Source organism: Corapipo altera, unplaced genomic scaffold, assembly GCF_003945725.1.
Source record: "Corapipo altera isolate COAL_440 unplaced genomic scaffold, ASM394572v1 61411, whole genome shotgun sequence".
Lineage (NCBI taxonomy): Eukaryota > Metazoa > Chordata > Aves > Passeriformes > Pipridae > Corapipo > Corapipo altera.
The window spans coordinates 685,145-702,480 of NW_020884875.1; the positions used below are offsets into that span (position 1 = coordinate 685,145).

The 17,336-nt window shown below is 40.7% G+C and overlaps 1 protein-coding gene across 3 annotated transcripts in view; it reads right to left on the reverse strand.

Moving 5' to 3' along the window:
* ZFR (zinc finger RNA binding protein) overlaps window positions 1–10,787 on the reverse strand; it is a 42,985-nt gene extending 32,198 nt beyond the window's left edge. For all 3 annotated transcript variants that reach the window (XM_027634796.1, XM_027634795.1, XM_027634797.1), the window contains exons 1-2: window positions 10,673–10,787; window positions 10,363–10,447 (exon numbers count right to left, since the gene is read on the reverse strand). In XM_027634796.1, the coding sequence (XP_027490597.1) occupies window positions 10,363–10,447; window positions 10,673–10,709 (122 nt within the window). In that variant the 5' untranslated portion in view covers window positions 10,710–10,787. The remainder of the gene's footprint in view (window positions 1–10,362; window positions 10,448–10,672) is intronic.
* Between the last annotated feature and the right edge of the window lie 6,549 nt (window positions 10,788–17,336).

A 17,336-nucleotide genomic window follows, 5' to 3' on the forward strand; every position in this document is an offset into this window, starting at 1 on the left:
TGGAGAAGAGGAGGCTCAGGGGGGACCTTATCACTCTCTACAACAACCTGAAAGGAGGTTGTAGTCAGGTGGGAGTTGGTCTCTTCACCCAGAGAACAAGCAACAGAACATGAGAATGTGGCCTGAAGTTGTGCCAGGGAAGGTTCAGGCTGGATATCAGTGAGAATTTCTTCACTGAGAGAGTGGTTAAGCATTGGAATGGACTGCCCACAGAGGTGGTGGAGTCACTGTCCCTGGAAGTGTTCAAGAAATGACTGGACATGGCATTTGGTGCTATGGTTTAGCTGACATGGTGGTGTTTAGTCAAAGGATGGACTTGATGCCCTTGGAGGTCTTTTCCAGCCTTAATGATTCCATGATTCTGTGAGTCTGTAAATTCATCCACCACTTCCCATTGGCAGGCAGGTGCTCAGCCATCCCAGGAAAGCAGGGTTCCATCACGTGTAATGGTTACTTGGGAAGACAAACACCATCAGTCTGAACATCATCTCCTTCCTCCTTCTTCCTCCAGTTTTATTGCTGAGTTGGTGCCATATGGTATGGAAAGTCCCTTTAGTGAGCTGGGGTCAGCTGTCCTAGCTGCACCCCTTCACAATTTCTTGTGCTCCCCCAGTCTCCCTGTTTGTGTGGTGGGGTGGGGTGAGGAACAGAAAAGGCCTTGGTTCAGTGAGTCCTACTCAGCAGTAATGAACACATCTCTCTGCTATCAACACTCTTTTCAGAACAGATCCAAAACACAGTCTAATATCAGCTACCTTGAAGAAAATTAACTTTACCCCAGTCAAAATCAGCACACAATATTTGAGCACCCTGTTGAGAATTTTTTCCTTAGCTTATAGATGTTCCAGTTTCAAACACAGATGAGCTCTAGACCAACATTTATATAAGGCAAATCCAGTTTCTGACCATTCAATTCAATGTAACTTCATGTAACAATTCTTACAGTCCTTAAATTTACTTTCAAAATAAACATAATTCTTTAAGAATTCTTAAAGAATTCTTCAAATTGTACTCTGCTGTATTGCTACTATATTACCCTTTCCACCAGAAATTTTCACTCAAAAATAATACATTTTACTCATAACTACTTTAGCTTATAATAATAATAGCAGTGCTTTCCCACCACGCTGACTTAATTTCTATTTCCTAGGAAGAACACATTCTTCAACACTCATCTTCCAGTTCAGATATCCCCGTCACAGCATTTTCACTATCCCATCCAGAGCCAGGTTAAAGTGCACATGTTACACTCAATTTTCTGCTTCATGTTCTGTAGGTATGCTTCAGTCAACTACAAAAGGTCACCTGCAGGACCCTACCTAATGTGCTTTGCCTCTCCTTACCTTCTTTTCCACATGTATATCACTATTTACCCATGCTCTCTACTTGTTTTTCTTAAATAAGGTCACCTCTATTCAAAAGTTTCACACCTCAGTGCACACTTAACTTGCCCTCATCTTCCACATCCTAACTAAATAACCTCAAGAATGAGAGAATTCTTTATTCACAAATATTGTATTACAGTACACGAGAAAAGTATTTTTTGTAAAACACTTTGACTCAAATCTTTGAATAACTTCTAATTTTTACTGACACTAACAACAGGAAATACTAATCTTTCTGTGGTGTTAGTATCAGAACAAGTGCCATATTGTGAAAATATCACTACGAGATTAAACCTCCTCGATGAGACTGACTGCAGTGAGCTGTGACTGTGTATCTTTCTCCACAGCAATCTCTAATTCCACGACAATCTGATTTTCTGGGGGTGGGAGTCAGGGGCCACACTATCTCACAGTCCTGCAGAATTTATCCCAGAGTAAAGTCCACAGAAAAAACTGGCCTTGCCCATTATTGCTGTCTTGTGCACAGAACTCCCCGCACCAAGTGCAAGTACCTTTTCTCAAAGCAGGTGCACATTTTGCCCCAATACTCTCTAAGCTGGATATAAAAGTAATACAGCAGATGTTTACATGGTATTCGACCACCATTCGACCTGTTGTGTACACTCAGAACTATCACTCTGAAACAGTGTAATACATAAAGATATTTTTCTCATTTGCGAAGTCTCCATTCCAAAACAACGAGACACCAAAGAGTTATGAAGATCTCCCTGCTCAATTCTACACCACAAAATCGAGTAAGCTACAGCACGGCTTCAAAAAAAAAAAGTAAAATTCTAGATAGGTACTCAGCCAGGAAAATCCTACCCTGAACACTTACATTTGGCCAAGCTGTATTAAAACATCAGCAACAAAAAGTCCACACCCCGAGAACAAGCTCTCAGAAGGTGTCAGCCATCAATATTTGTTGTTAAAGTAACTAGATTAATTTCATAATTCTGTTGGTAACTTTTATTTTCCTTGTCAAAAATCAGAACACTCAAGTAGCAATTAACAACCTTTTCTGAGCTGCACAAAAATCCTTAGCAAGAAGACTATAGCACTGTTTTTGATACAGAAAAAGAAATATGGCCCTGAAAAGCAAAAAAAAAAAAAATCTGGGAGCACACTTAAAACAGTCAGAAGTTGCCTAGGAGGCAGAAATTGCTCATCAATGCCAATTAGTGAAGTACTGGTGTCCACTTGGCAAAACATTGTTCTCCAGTCCCAAAACCACATTTGTTTGTAAATGAGCAACATTATTCCACAAAAAAGCTGAGATTGAGAACTTGTTTTAACTATTAGACAGAATACAGTAGAACCCTTGTTAGTTACTTTCAAGTAACAACACTGAAAGTCTGAATTACCCGTGAATGACAGAAAATTAAGAGCAATTATGAAACAAATATTGAATTCTCTTCTTTAACACACTTGGCTCATGTTTTTTTTTCATTTCCAGCTATTGCCCTTTCCTAGAAAAAAAAATTGAGGTTTTTCTTTTTGTAAAACACTGAATTGAAAGTAGAAAGCTTTTTTTTTTTTGCATGTTAACAATAGAAGAAAATATCTATTTTTCCAGATAACTAAAGATTTTAAGATATTTTATTTTCTACATGAAGATATTTGTGGGGTAGGTCATGCATTAAGAAATTTGATGAGCTATCTGTAGCAACTACTGTCAGAGGAATAACACATTTTCAGGAAAATACTGTCTATTTCCAACTAAGATATACAGCACACATAAAAGGTTCCCTATAAGCCTTGCTTTTCGTCATACCGACTCATTTAATTAAAAAAAAAAGGAAATTAATTGTTACTCATGTGCACATAACCTGAAGAAAAAAAATGCTGATCTCCAGCACATCTCTGTACGAACAACCAACATGCACACACACACATGCAAATGCCGTTACTGTTCCAACTCTGTTTAGGTTGCTGGACACTGAAAACTCCTCTCCTAGAGGCAAAGAACATCTTCAGTTTTTTAGTTTCAGTTTTCTGAGGACTGGTATTTTGATAGAGAGTTAAGATTTGGCCTAAAACCAAGTCTGTCTCTTATCCAAATGACAATCTTCCTCAGAAATTACAACTTCTAAAACATATTTCTTGCAGGTGTTTTTCATTTAAAGAGGCGATTTCCACGCTAGTTTGGCACAACATTAAAGCAAGTCTTAAAATAAATTTTAAAATACAAGTATCTTGAATTAAACCCCTCACTAATTAAGATATATTTCTTAAATTCTAACTTTTAAGAATATTTGACCATTTTAGCATCAAGGAAACCATATCTGATGGCACCTAACTGCCAGACTTCTTGAAGTTTCATAGATTATTCTGTGAATAGCAAAAAATACAGATCTGAAGCTTTTTCAGGAATATGAGGATTGATACAAGTATGATCCAATTCTACAAAAATGTGGGAAACAACTGGATGGTAGGCCTTGAATTTGAGCAGTTGCAGCTCTGAAATTGTAAAGAATGTAAATGATACAGGATGGGAAAGTAGAAAAGGAGCAAAACTGCTGTCAATAACAGGCGAAGAACTGTCGAGCCCCTACCAAAAGACGAGTTTAGGCGTGTGAATAGAAGTACCTGACCAATGAAATATATTACGCTTGCACGTGGACAGAGGAGAGGAATATAAGTCTAAGCTTAAGGTAAATAAAGTAGCTGTGTGCCTTTCCCTGCTATCTGAGTGCATTCTTGGCCGTCGTCACAAAAACTGCTAGAAGCAGTGCAATCTGCTACTGCTAAAGAGTCTAACCCAGGGGGAGGCACTCCTGAATAACCAGATGTAGTTTCAGGTGTGCTAATGGAACATGGACAGAGCAAAGTAAAAACAAAATAATAATTGAAAAACAGAAAAAAGTGAGACTTTTTTTCCTCCTAAGCACACTTGACAACAAGCAGCATACAATGTTGAAGTAACAGACTATAGTAAGTGGTACTTTAGAAGTGACTTTGCTTCTGTTTTTCTAGAGCTTGTCACTCACTGCAGGCAAAAAAATTTTGATGAAGACTCAATATATATTTTTAGAACTTTAATTTTTTAAATTAAATTTTTAAATTTTCTCCCATTCTTACAGTTTTGTGAACAGAACACTGTAATTCAATTCAGTAGCAATACAAAGAGAGGCCTGAAGGCACGCAAATGTGCAATCCCCTCTTGAGTTCTGCTAAATTTCGGAAGTTCCTAGTAATGTGTTCTATGGTTTAACTACATAAAGCCTAAAAAAGACAGTTCTTTGTAGCTATTTTGAGTTTCCCTTCTTCTTCCTTGTTCTAAGAACTTGCTTGTATCATTCCAGTACAAACCAAAATTAATGACTGCTACTAGATGGCTAAACCATACATTATGAATAACTTACCTCAAAGGTGAACAGCCCCATGTTTTGAAAACACCCTTAGTGCATTGATAATCTTTACATTTAGCTTCACAGCCTGATTTAATTCCAATCAAATGCTGCAATGTTTTCCTCATGTACGTACTGCAAGTGACTGTAACAGTGACACAGTATACACTCTGTTATCTACCTCCCTTTGCTCACAACACATTGCCTACACTGCTTTCTTCAAAAAGTTGATTTTTTCAAGTCTAGTCAACAGCCATGTTCACAGTGGTAACACACATCACAAAAAGACCTGAGATTGAGATGGTACATCTGCCTGAAAAGGGCCAACTAACTAACATTATCTCTGTCAAAATCACAAGATCAAAGAATGGCTGATGCTGGGAAGGAACCTCTGGAAATCATCTGGAGGTTCAGTCCCACTCAAGCAGGACCACCTACAGCCAGACACCCAAGACTGTATCCAGATGGCTTTCAAGTATCTCCAAGGATGCAGACTCCGCAAATTCCCCGAGCAGCTTCTGCCAGGGCTCAGTCACTCTCACAATAAAAGTGTTTCCTGATGTTCAGAGGGAACCTCCTTTGTTTCAGTTTCTGGCCACTGCTTCTGACTCCAGCACTGGGCACCACTTGAAAGAGCCTGGCTCTGTCCTCTCTGCATCCTTCCTTCAAGTATTTATACACATTAAGAAGATCCCCCTCAGCCTCCTTTTCTCTACACTGAACAATCCCAGCTCTCCTTGTCTTTCTCTGTAAAAGCTACAGATCCTTCAGCATTTTTGTGGGCTTTTCACTGAACTCTCTCCAGTATGTCCATATCTCTCCTATACTGAAGCACAGAAATGGACACAGGATTCCAGGTGTGGCCTCACTGGTGCTGAATTAGAGGGGAAGGATCACCTCTCTCAACGTCCTGGCAATATTTGCACTAATGCAGCCCAGGATGCCAATCCCCTTCTTTGCTGCAAGGACCCATTGCTGTCTCACATTCAAGTCTGGTGTCCATTGGGATCCCCAGGTCCTTTTTCTGCCAAGCTGCTTTCCAGCTGGGTGGCCCACAGCATATATTGGCGCATAGGGTTGTTTTTTCATATAGAGCTTTGCACTTCCCCTTGTCCAACTTCCTGAGATTCCTGTCAGCCCATTTCTCCAGCTGTCTGAAGTTCCTCTGAATGTCACTGCAACTCCCTGGCATATCAGCCATTCCTCCCAGGTGTTTGTCATGAGCAAACTTGCTGAGGGTACACTCCGCCCCATCATATGGGCCATTAATAAAGATGTTAAATTGAAAAAAATGCTAAAATTGGCACATTCTCTGTAAAAGTAAAGAAACTTCACTAGTATGGAAAATTGTATTAAATTGTTAAAACATTCTGTATTTCCTATCTTAAGCTATTACTTTGCTTTTCTAGCATCAATAATGTAACAACACATTAACCTACCACTGTTTTGTTTTAGAAACAGATCAAATTTTACACATTATTTAACACCCTAGAGTTAAGCCTACAATCATCAACCCATTCTGAGGATACAACTTCAAAGGACATAACTATACCATTAACCATAACTATGCCATTAACAGAAATGCTTCCCCAAGTGCTCTGCTCCTAAAGACAAGAGCCTGCTGCAAATTTCAACTAGTTGGCAGACTCCTCTCCTTAAAATGACAAAGGCTTCTCTGACTCCTGAGGCACTTTTCTTCCTCTGTTACCACCACCTCCTCTTGTCTCCCCTTTACAGCCAACTGCAATACTGGCACAGCCCATGTTAACAAGCTCAGAGCCCTCCTTGCCTTTCCAATGTTGGTGTACCTCCTTTGAGAGCAGGACGTCATTGACTTGAAAAGAGGTCTACCAAAATCCTTTCATAAACACCAGTACTGGAGGCTTCTTGTGTACACTAAGTAAGCTAGAACAGCATGTTTAGGATAGCACTTAAGACTAAACAAAAAGCGAATCAGCTCCACACAGCTCTGTCATATTCACTGAGATCTCCTTGGCTGAAAATCTGTATGCTTCAAGACGTGATGCAACTCAAGACAGTATGGGCATAAAATTCACAGAGCAAGTATTTGGAGTTTTTACCTTCCTGCTATGGTAAAACTATGATTATTTTCACTGTCCATGCATTTTAGAATAAGGTGTATGTGCTATAAGATGAATAAATGTTTTTCTTCATGTATGTTTAAGTCTACTAGTACATACTCTCTTCAGAAGAAAGTCTACTCAGCATTGTTCTCATCTGTTTCTACCAGTACAACTCTGACTTATGTTCAGTGATACTTTATATGCCTGTGTGAATTACAGTCCTAATGCCTCTGAAAGACTGAATACTTTTCAAACCAGTATCTACTTGAAGAAGAGGTACCTAGGGAAGACACTGAAGGCAAAAGTAAAGTTAATTAGAAATACCAGCAAATGTGAAAAAAACACTCCACCCCCAATCAATTCTCAATAGCCACCTTGCCCAACCACAGCAATTCACCCTCCTTTGCTGTTCTGCACCAGACTCAAGTATGTTTTAACATCAAGCACTACAGCTGAATTCCAAACTAGCTCTAACTGCAGGAGTTCACTTCCATATGGCTGCTTTGAAGATTGCATCTGAACCTAAACTCACAGATACTGTGGTCTGCTCTGAACCTGAACTGCTAAAATTGCCTTTACCCGTGAAGGCTCAGCACGTTTAGCAATATTCACTCTGCTTCAAGGCAATTCAAAGTTAACAAATCACTCCTAACTACACGAGCATCTCCATCACTATCCTGTCTCACTAGAGCAGAGACATGGTATGAATATCACTAAGATGAAACTCAAGCACTTAAAGATCTTCATCTTTTTAACAGAAGGCAAAATCATAACACGAATTTAATTAAACAAGACTATCACATTCACACACTTTGTCCAAACATTACTCAATACCCCTATCTCTCCATCAGCATCCTCTCATTTCAACCAGCAAACTTCAGAATAAAAGCATATTATGCCTCTCTCCAGCACTGAACCAAGTATGCTAATATTTTTTACATGCTAAAGACAAGCCAATATTAGTATGGTAATTTCACACTGAATAGACACAAAGAAATGAGGTCTAGTATCACCAAATTCCACACTTATTTCAGGCTTCTAAATGGATGGATTAGTAGACACTAAAATAAATAACAAATGAAGTTTGCATTGAATGCAGGTTTATAATCTTGGGCCCTAATACCATCACTGGCAGAAAGCACAAATTGAAAGGTATTGCAATATTCAGAGACATTTCCTGCATTAGTATTTGCATAATCTAATGCTTCTCTCATTAAGTCATGATACTATTACACAAAGAATTTTAAATGAGTAGGATAGCAGGAAATTTTATGCAGCAACAACACTGAAAGGAACAAGAATGCTTCTAATACATTATTTACAGGTTTAAAGGGCACTTAGCTCTTTTGCTGCCTTTGATTAAACATGAAACAAGTTAAGATTTCAAGTGTGTTTTATGAAAATTAGTATTTATGAACTAATAAAGACAGTCATCTATTCCTTTTCTTATCTAGTCAATACCAATCACACTGTTACAAGGGTAAATATTATTAACTCCTGCATGCCTGTCCCAGTTTTTGGCTGGTGTGGAGTTAGTTTTTTTTAGTAGCTGGCTTAGTGCTGTTTTGGATTTAGAGAATAATGCTGATAACACACTGATGGTTTAGTTGCTCTGCAGGGCTCACTCTAAATCAAGGACTTTTCAGTGTCCTGTGCTATGCCAGAGAACAGTTGCAAAAAAAGTCAGGAGGGAGCATGGAGAGAGGTGACCAGAAATAACCAAAGAGATATTTCATATCATGGAATATCATGCCCAGTGTATAAACTACGGGGAATTGGCCAGGAGCTGCTGCTTGCTTCTGGACAGGTTGGGCATTGGTCAGTATACGATGAGCAATTGTGTTGTGCTTCACTTTCTTCTCTTGGGCTTTATTTCCCCCGCTCTCTTCATTACTACTATTATTTTTATTATTATTACTGCTATAACTCATACTACTGTATTCTATTTTGTTTCAACTATTAAAACTGTTCTTATCTCAACCCAGGAGTTTTGCTTTTCTGATTCTCCTCCCCACCAGTACCCGTGGGAAGCGAGTGAGAGCCTGTGTAGTACTTAGTTGCTGGCTGGGATTAAACAGCAACAACACAGTACTTCTGAATTTTCCAAATCCAAGATCTAACACCTGAGAACCTACCAATCTGGCCTTTAAAACTGCTTCAAATATCAGTAGCTAATGTTAAGACTTGGACAAATTTTAATTTCTCTTTCATGTGCAGCATGAGAGAGTATTTAAATGATCCACCAAGGCCACAGATAAACTGGAATCCCAGGAAGACACTGTAAATTCTATGCCAATAATAGCTCCATAGTCTTTTCAGTGTTGATTTAAACTCTGCATCTGGGACAGGGCAACCCTGGATGTACAGATAGACTGGGAAATGAGATGCTGCAAAGCAGTGCCACAGAAAGGGACCTAGAATATGAGCTAAGCTTAATCCTCTCCTTTAATATTCAACATTGAAGTAAATGAAATTTAATGTATTTCATTTCCATTTCCAGGAAAAAATAAGTGCAAAAAACCAGTCTGGGAGTCGTTACAAGACCTCCATAAAACTGTATGTTCCTGAAACTGTGTCAGGTATGCAACTTTTATTAGAGAGTGGCATACATCTGCACTTGTTTGTTAATAATCCTTGAGATATATGCTTTCTTCTTTTGTTTTTCCCATTAGTCAAGATGTAGGCATCATGGAAGGTCTTTATCACAGATTTACAGAATGAACGACATAAGACTGAAATGTGGACTTTAGGGTGCTACTCCCATACAAGCCAAAAATGTGAAGGCATTCCTGACTGTATGTAGCAAATTAAGCAACCTGACCTCAGAAAATTTGAGATAATAGATGCGACCAATTGCTTTTTAACACCCTGGTCACGATTCAGATGAACAAACCCAACAAATATCCAGAGACTCGTGGCAGTGTGTTCGTACGAGATCTGTACAGACCTATAAGATGCAGGTATCTGTACCTGCCTACCGTCACAGGTCCTCAAGTTCCACTACAGTACGTGCTCCTGGTCTTAGAAATCATAGTAGGCGATATTTCTAAAAGGTACCTGGCCCGGAAAGTACCTTCTCTACTTTCTCAGACACATCAATCGTAGCATTACTTCAACTGGATCAAGTCCCCTGTATTTTCCCGTGCTCCATCTCTCCCCTTATCCATCCCGTCTCCCTCAGGCTGGTTGGCGACCGACAGCAAAGCCCTGGGCAGCCCGGGCCCTGCAGGAGCAGACGGGCCCGGGGGCGGCACTCGGTGACTCGCCGGTGCTGCTGCCTGGAAGTGGCCATTTTAATTTGAGGGCCTGGGGACCCGATGCCGCCGCCGACTCTCCTCCCCCTCCTCCCGCGCTGTGCTCGGCCCCACGTTCCACCCCGGGGGACACCGGGAGCATGAGGAGCATGAGGAGCCTGAGGACACGCATCCCAGGGCGCGGCAGGAGGGTCCAGGCACGGCGCCCCGGGCGAGAGGCGAGGGGCGGGGGCTGCGCGGGGTCCCGGCCGGGGACAGGGGCCCGGGGGCGGGTCGCGGCGGTGGTTACCTGTACTGGGCAGCAGCCCCGCTGTGGGTGAATCCAAAGTAGTTGCCGGTGGCCATTTTGGCATCTTCCCCCAGCCGGCTGGGCACTGCGGCGGCGGCGGCGACCGAGGGGCGGCGGCGGCCGGGGCCATGACAGGAGGCCCGGCGGGAGGAGGCGGGTGGTGGGAGAGAAGGGGACACAAACAGAGGGACAAGGGACAGAGAAAGCGCGGGAGCGCCGGGTCAGAACTGGGGCCTCAGGACCGACCCCCCACCCCGATCCCACCGCCGCCCCCTCCCCCCGCACGGACACGCCGAGCGCCGCTACTCACCATAGGTGAACGAAACTACCGGGCATATGGGAATCATGAGTCCGGCCTGGCAGCGACGGCGGCGGGTGAACTCTCAACTCTCCCCCGCCTCCCTCCTCCTCCTCCTCCTCCTCCCGCTCGCTCCCTTCCCCCACCCACCGACCGCGACAACGGCGGAGTGCGGCCGGGCCCACTCCGCCTGCGCAAGCGCGGGATGTACGCGGGGGCCGCTGGGAGCTGTAGTCCGACCGCCGCGGCGCCCCCGCCCGCAGAACGGGGACCCGCGGGAGCCGCCGCCGCCGCGGGAGCCCCACGTGCGCAGGCGCGGGATGTGCGCCGGGGCCGCCGGGAATTGTAGTCCCGCTGTCCGGCCACGGGGAGCCGCGCTCAGGTCAGCACAGAGAGTATTTACACGCACACGTGTATATCTCTCATATGTAGAGCCCCATCTCACAACAGTTCTTATATGCTTACTGCACGTACAACACAGGTACAGCCTCACCCACACTTGGCCCATTCGTGCACCAGCAGCCCGTCAGATCGCTACTGAAATCCACTGGCCGGTGCAGTGACCTCCGGACCAAAGGGAATAAATTAGTGTCTATTCCTCAAGGCTCTGCCCCTCCTTCGCACCCTCCTCCTCTCTGAGCAGGAGGCGTTCCTCAAAGCTCTGAAGAGAGCAAAACTCAAGTGCTGAAATACTTCCATCTTTTTTTTTTTTTTTTTTTTTTTGGTCTGTGCTGCACTGTGCATTTTTCATAAACTAGTCAAGTTATAAAACACTTCTGGATTCAGTAAATCATTATCATTTTGGAAGTATTTGTTTTCTGTAAGCCAAACATACTCAAAACGCCCCTGCTTGGGATCTCCTACCACAGTCCTCACAAAAACAGGGGTTTCCCTTATCCTACAGTAGCTGTGGACATCTTAGGCACTAAGACTTCAAAGATACTGTTGTTCATAAAATGAGAGGAAGAAAGTAATTTCTCATCTAAAGCTTACATTATTGCAGCTGCATATGAAGTACTGCTACTTCAGATGCCAAACATCCTTGCCAGTCCACTGGACATAATTTGTCATTATTATGAATTTTGCATAGGGAGTATTACTGTACCTTTTCTTCATTCTTATCCTAATCAGGCACAATAGTAAAAGGAATCTGCGTGGTTCCACCCAAAGTGCTTTTCTGTGCAGAAAGTGGCTATTGGGTGCAGACATTTCAATAATTTAGTTTATAGATTACAGAAAGCAAAGCCTTAATCCCAAAGTTCTCTGTGACAGTATTTGAGGAGAGGGCTATACAGAAACCTTCTATAGAAGAACTCAGAGGGTATGACCTCTGCCATGAAAACTTTGATTGAGGTAGCATACACAAATGATATATATATACACACTCTCTCTTCCTTTTTTTTGTTAAAAATTGTTCATAATTAGACCACTGGATCATGATGCTTGGACAAGAAGACAACAGAAGTTTTCTTCCATTCCCTTTCAAGTTTCTTCGTTATAAACATTCAATATACTGATGAATAAACAATATTCAATACACATTTCTTTACAAATACAAGCATCCATATACAGACACAGACATTCACACACCTTTTAACACTGCATCACTAAAGATATATTTCACAAGTGTATAGGCCTGCAATTGCCTCTTCATTTATGAGGTAAACTTTGTTGAATGACAGAATATCATAGATTGCCTTGGGTTGGAAGGGACCTTCAAGGTCATCTCATTCCAACCCCACTGCCATGGACAGTTGTCACGTGCCACTAGACCAAGTTGCTTGGAGTCCCATCCAGCCTGCTCTTGAACACTTCCAGGGATGAGGCATCCACAGGTTCTCTGGGCAACCTGTTCCAGAGCCTCACCACCCTCACAGTAAAGATTTTTTTCTAATATCTAATCTAAACCTATTCTCTTTCAGTTTGAAGCCATTCTCTCTCATCCTGTCACTCCAGGCACTTGTAAATAAACTCTCTATATCTTTTTTATAGGCTTCCGTCAGATACTGGAAGGCTCCAGAGACAGCCTTTCTTTTCCAGGCTGAACAATCCCAATTCTCTCAGCCTTTCCTCATAGGAGAGGTGCTCCATTCCTCTGATCATCTTGGTGGCCTCATCTGGACTCTCCTAATGGATATCATACATATCTATATACATATATATATGTATTTAATATATACAACTACTAATATATATTGTATTATAATATTCCAGACAAACTTGGACTATTTACCTTCTTTTCAACTTTGTTTCCACAAAAAATCGCAAAACCCCTTCCTATTGAAAATAAAGAACTTTTTTTTAATCCAAGTAATTTCTAGTACTTCTAATTCAAATATTACACCCTCCATGTTGTGATTTCAGCCCCAGATATGTCTGAGCATTAACTCCCACTTGACAGTTTGATTCAGCTGCAATTTCATCAGAAGATTCAGACTACTATCCCTGGGTGAATTTTGCATTTTCAGTCTTCACTGCATATATCACTTAAAAAACTACAACACACTTTATGAGAAGTAACACTTACTAAATATGACCAAAAACACTCCCAAGGTTTCCCTTTTTTCTTGAAAAAAACCCAAATGACTAGTATTATACAAGTCTTTCCCTCAGCAGCTTCCTAATAAGAACCTGATGCTTCCTGGTGACTTTGTGAACCATTACATAACATCTATTTATGCTACTAGTTGCTTGCAGGATCAGATTCATAGTCTATACTTAAAAAACCTCAGTAGGTTATAAAACAAGATTGCATCTCCCTAAGACGTGTATCAGATTGCTTCAAAATGAAACAGTAGTAAATTCAGATTAGATCCTTCAGGGCATTTTGAGATTTACTGATTTCTATATCCTTAACTGGAAGGGAAATACATGGAGTGATAAAGTGCAAGTTGTGGCAGAGGGAGAAAGGCAGAAAAACTTTAGTGAAAGATTAAGAAGGTATTTTTTAAACAGGAAAATTAAACATCATCTTTCTTCCTATTAAGATTACAGAAGAACAGCCAAAAATTTGCAGAATAAAAATGTACACTGGAACACAATTCTTTAATTTGGAATCAAATACTACAGCTACTCTTTCTGCTCAACGTTCAGTGTGTTTAAAAATATCACAGACAAAACTGGTAAGCAAGGTAGCATTCAGAAAAACTAATTTTGACGTTCTTTTTAACTCCATGAAAGGAGATCTCCAAAATATGGGGAGAAGAAGAAAGTAACATATAACATGCAGTGCCATCAATCCCACTATTTTCACTTTAATGTTCCGAGATGCACGTCTCAGCTGCTACCACAGGACTGCAGAACTGTGCTTGAAACACAATGGGGAAACCCAAATCTTTTTAAATCTTGAGATCTGTTAAGTAAGATTAAGTAAGATTTCTTCCAGTTTATGTAAAAGCTGGCTCTCAGATGGCCTTTGAGTGCCCACCAGAGGGCAGGGCGATGCAGCAGAAGGTTAAAGGCTTCCAACACAGCACAGACCATGCTAACAAAAGCTGCTCTTCTATTTCCTGAAAAGGTAACTTAATACTTAGGGCTCTCTTTGTAAAAGATCTAGATGGAAAAAGGTTTACAATCAGCATACGGAATCCAATGCTGCCTTCTCACCTGGAAATTATTTCAGATAGCTACAGAGACAAGACATTCTTCATCTTATCAACTTTATTTTAAAGGGAAATTACATTTTTTAAGCAGTGAAGACAAAGACCCTGTGTTTTCGCCATGATTTTAAATTATTAAAGCAAAAAAATGTCACTTTTAACAACAGTGTTTAGACATTGAAGAGTGACCATAACAATAGACATATTAAAATAAATAAAAGTAATTTATTAAACTACAGATGGAAGTTATCAGTGTTTAAATACTAAATTCCAACATGAAAACCTCACTTCCCAAACATAACAGAAAGTTATGCAAGTATTAATGCAAACTCAAATTGCACATGATACACATACAAGAAACAAAACAGTTACAGTACACAGGCAAAAGAATACTCTCTGGCAGCACCTCTTACTTGTTCTTTCCTGACACTTTAATAAAACTACTGCCCATGTTATAGGCTAACCTTCTGTTCTACAGCACATTTCATCATCCACCTTCTAAACTAGTAAGTAGAGAACAAAAGAGCTTTAAAGAGCTGATCTCTCACTGGGCTTGCCCCAAAATGTGTATTTCTAAGTAGAGGAGTCAACCATTGCAGCCAGTAATTGCTATGAGATCAGAAGCCCGTGCATTTTTCAGCATTCCCATTCAAATCTGCATTCTAACATATGTTTTTGAAGAAAAAACTAGTGCTTGAACATTATTCTGTGCCAAAGACATGAGGGATATGAAATGAGGCAATCAGGCAGTAACTAGAAGAATTTAAGCCCTTTTAAGGCAGCTACAGAAGTGTCTGATGAGGTAACAAACCCATTACAAAAGTCTATTTTAAGATCTCAGAAAGTGAACTATACCCCTTAGGGGGATAGATGACTCAGTCAGAAGGTAATAGCAGAGAATTTACCTTGGAAAAATTACGGCTCTTTTCCCACTGTTCTAGAGACAGCATTTTTTCTTGGTAGCTTCTTTCTTCTTTTTTAAAAAGAGTAAAACATAGTAAGGGTAATTTACCAATAGCTCGAACAGCTCCTATACTCAACAACCAGAATAATTCTCAAAAAAACCTATTACTGAAAAGCAGAACATGAAATCTCCACTTGCAGCAAACACTCCCTTCCCCTCACTGACCTGTTATTTATGAATTCAGCTGTAAAAATAAACTTGGTACTTGCTTTGGAGGAAATGCTGCAGGTGGGAGAAATTAACTCATTAAGAGCCAGAAAAAAAATATTTTAGAAATTTTGATTTATGTCAAGGCTGAAAGACTTGATTAAAAATGCATTAAGAATTGATTTGAATCAACAGTTCCTTGATGGTTTGATTAAAACCTGAGCATTCTTTGTGTAGCAGGTGTTAACATCTAAGAAAGCAAAGCAGACATGGATTACAAAGACCTTTACTGCCATTAAACTTCTAACAAGAGAAGTTAGTGAAAATCTTGAAAAGAGAAACTATGGATTTTTACAGATTAACATTCCACATTTGGAGGTGATCTCGTGTGGAACAGTTGTTTTTTTTTCTTTGTTGGAGTTAAGCAATAAGTATTACAATATAATCTGTCCATCTTCCACAATTATATGGCTCGACAAGCCTGGTGTTTGCGCACTGGTGATAATTACCACATTGCCCACGTGTGATTTAATGTGCTTTAATTCTCTATAAACAACCACATTTTTATTTTCCAAAGGTCAGGCATGTAGTAAGAATGGTATATTTTTCTATTTTTCTTTTCATATTGCAAGCTATGTAACATCGTGAAACTGCAAGTTATCAAGGAATATTTAAAAGACTACACTTCTTATTTCTGGCATTTCCTTTCCATTTTCCTGCCATGAAAGTGAAAAAGTGAAAGGTGGTTCTCACGCTGAAAGCCAGTTTACTTTGAAACAAAAAATTGTCAACTTTATATTGTAATTGTAATTAGCATAAGCAGGTCTTGTTTAGCGTGACTTAGCAAATTAGAATATTTTAACGAATATTCAAAATTGGTAGCTGCAAATAGGGAACCACCCCTGTGAGAGAGACAGATAGTTAACTAATTGTTTCTTCAAAAACACATAAGTAGGCTTGGAGAAATAGATAGGTAACCAACTGTTGCTTTTAGGCACGTAGACAGGTGTTATCAAGAAAGCCAGAAGATATGTCTTAGGCCTAAGTAAGACAGAATGCTATTGTAACGTGTGCTTAACCGTTTAGTTTATCAGCTACTAACCAGAGAAATGTGAAGAGTGTATGGCATTTATGATAAAACTGCTATATAAACCCATGGAAAATGTGGAAAGGCAGAAGGCACATCTGTGTGGTTAACCCCGTGTCTTCTCCACCAAGGTGTTTAAAGGTACTTTGGGGGACAATCCGTTTGTCGGTGGATTCCTTTGAATCAAGTGGCGAGACAGCAGGAGAATCTCTGTTTGGCAGCGAGACCCTTGGGGCTGTGGCCCCTCCAATGCCACCCCGGAGCCCTTTTGCTCTGCAGGAGGTTCCATGGACCCTTGGATCGTCACGGGGATAGGCAAGATCCTGACGTGGATTCGTAAGCCACATTTAAAGTATCTGACGTAAAATTTGAAACCCTGGGGATATTTTAAAAAATTTAAAAAGGGTATTTTAAAAGTAATTTTAAAAGTATTTTACTAAAAAGTTATACTGGCTAAAATCCATAAGTCATGTGCAGGATAGCCTGAGGAAGTTGTAGAGGCGTAAATGTCCTCTCAGGATTGTGGGTTAGAGTCCCATAAAAGAAAAAACGCAGGAGGTGGGAGGGTTAGAGTCCTGCAGGAGCAGCCGAGAAACAGTTAAACAGGAGCTATACCTTCTGAGTGTGGATTATGTTCTCAACAGGGGGGTTGTAAGAGCTTTTGGATGTGGGTTAGAGTCCCGCCAAAGCTCTACCAGACTCCTTAGGCTAAAAGGGTCTGGAAAGAAAGGAATGGATGTTTTTGGATTTACCTTTGTCAATGGATTTTGGACTCGGATTTGGAATTGCGATTATTATAAGTTTGGCAATATACTGTCTTCTGGTCTGTTTTAAATGGTGTGTGGGGGGGAATCCCGTGTGAAAATCTGTGTTTTGTGT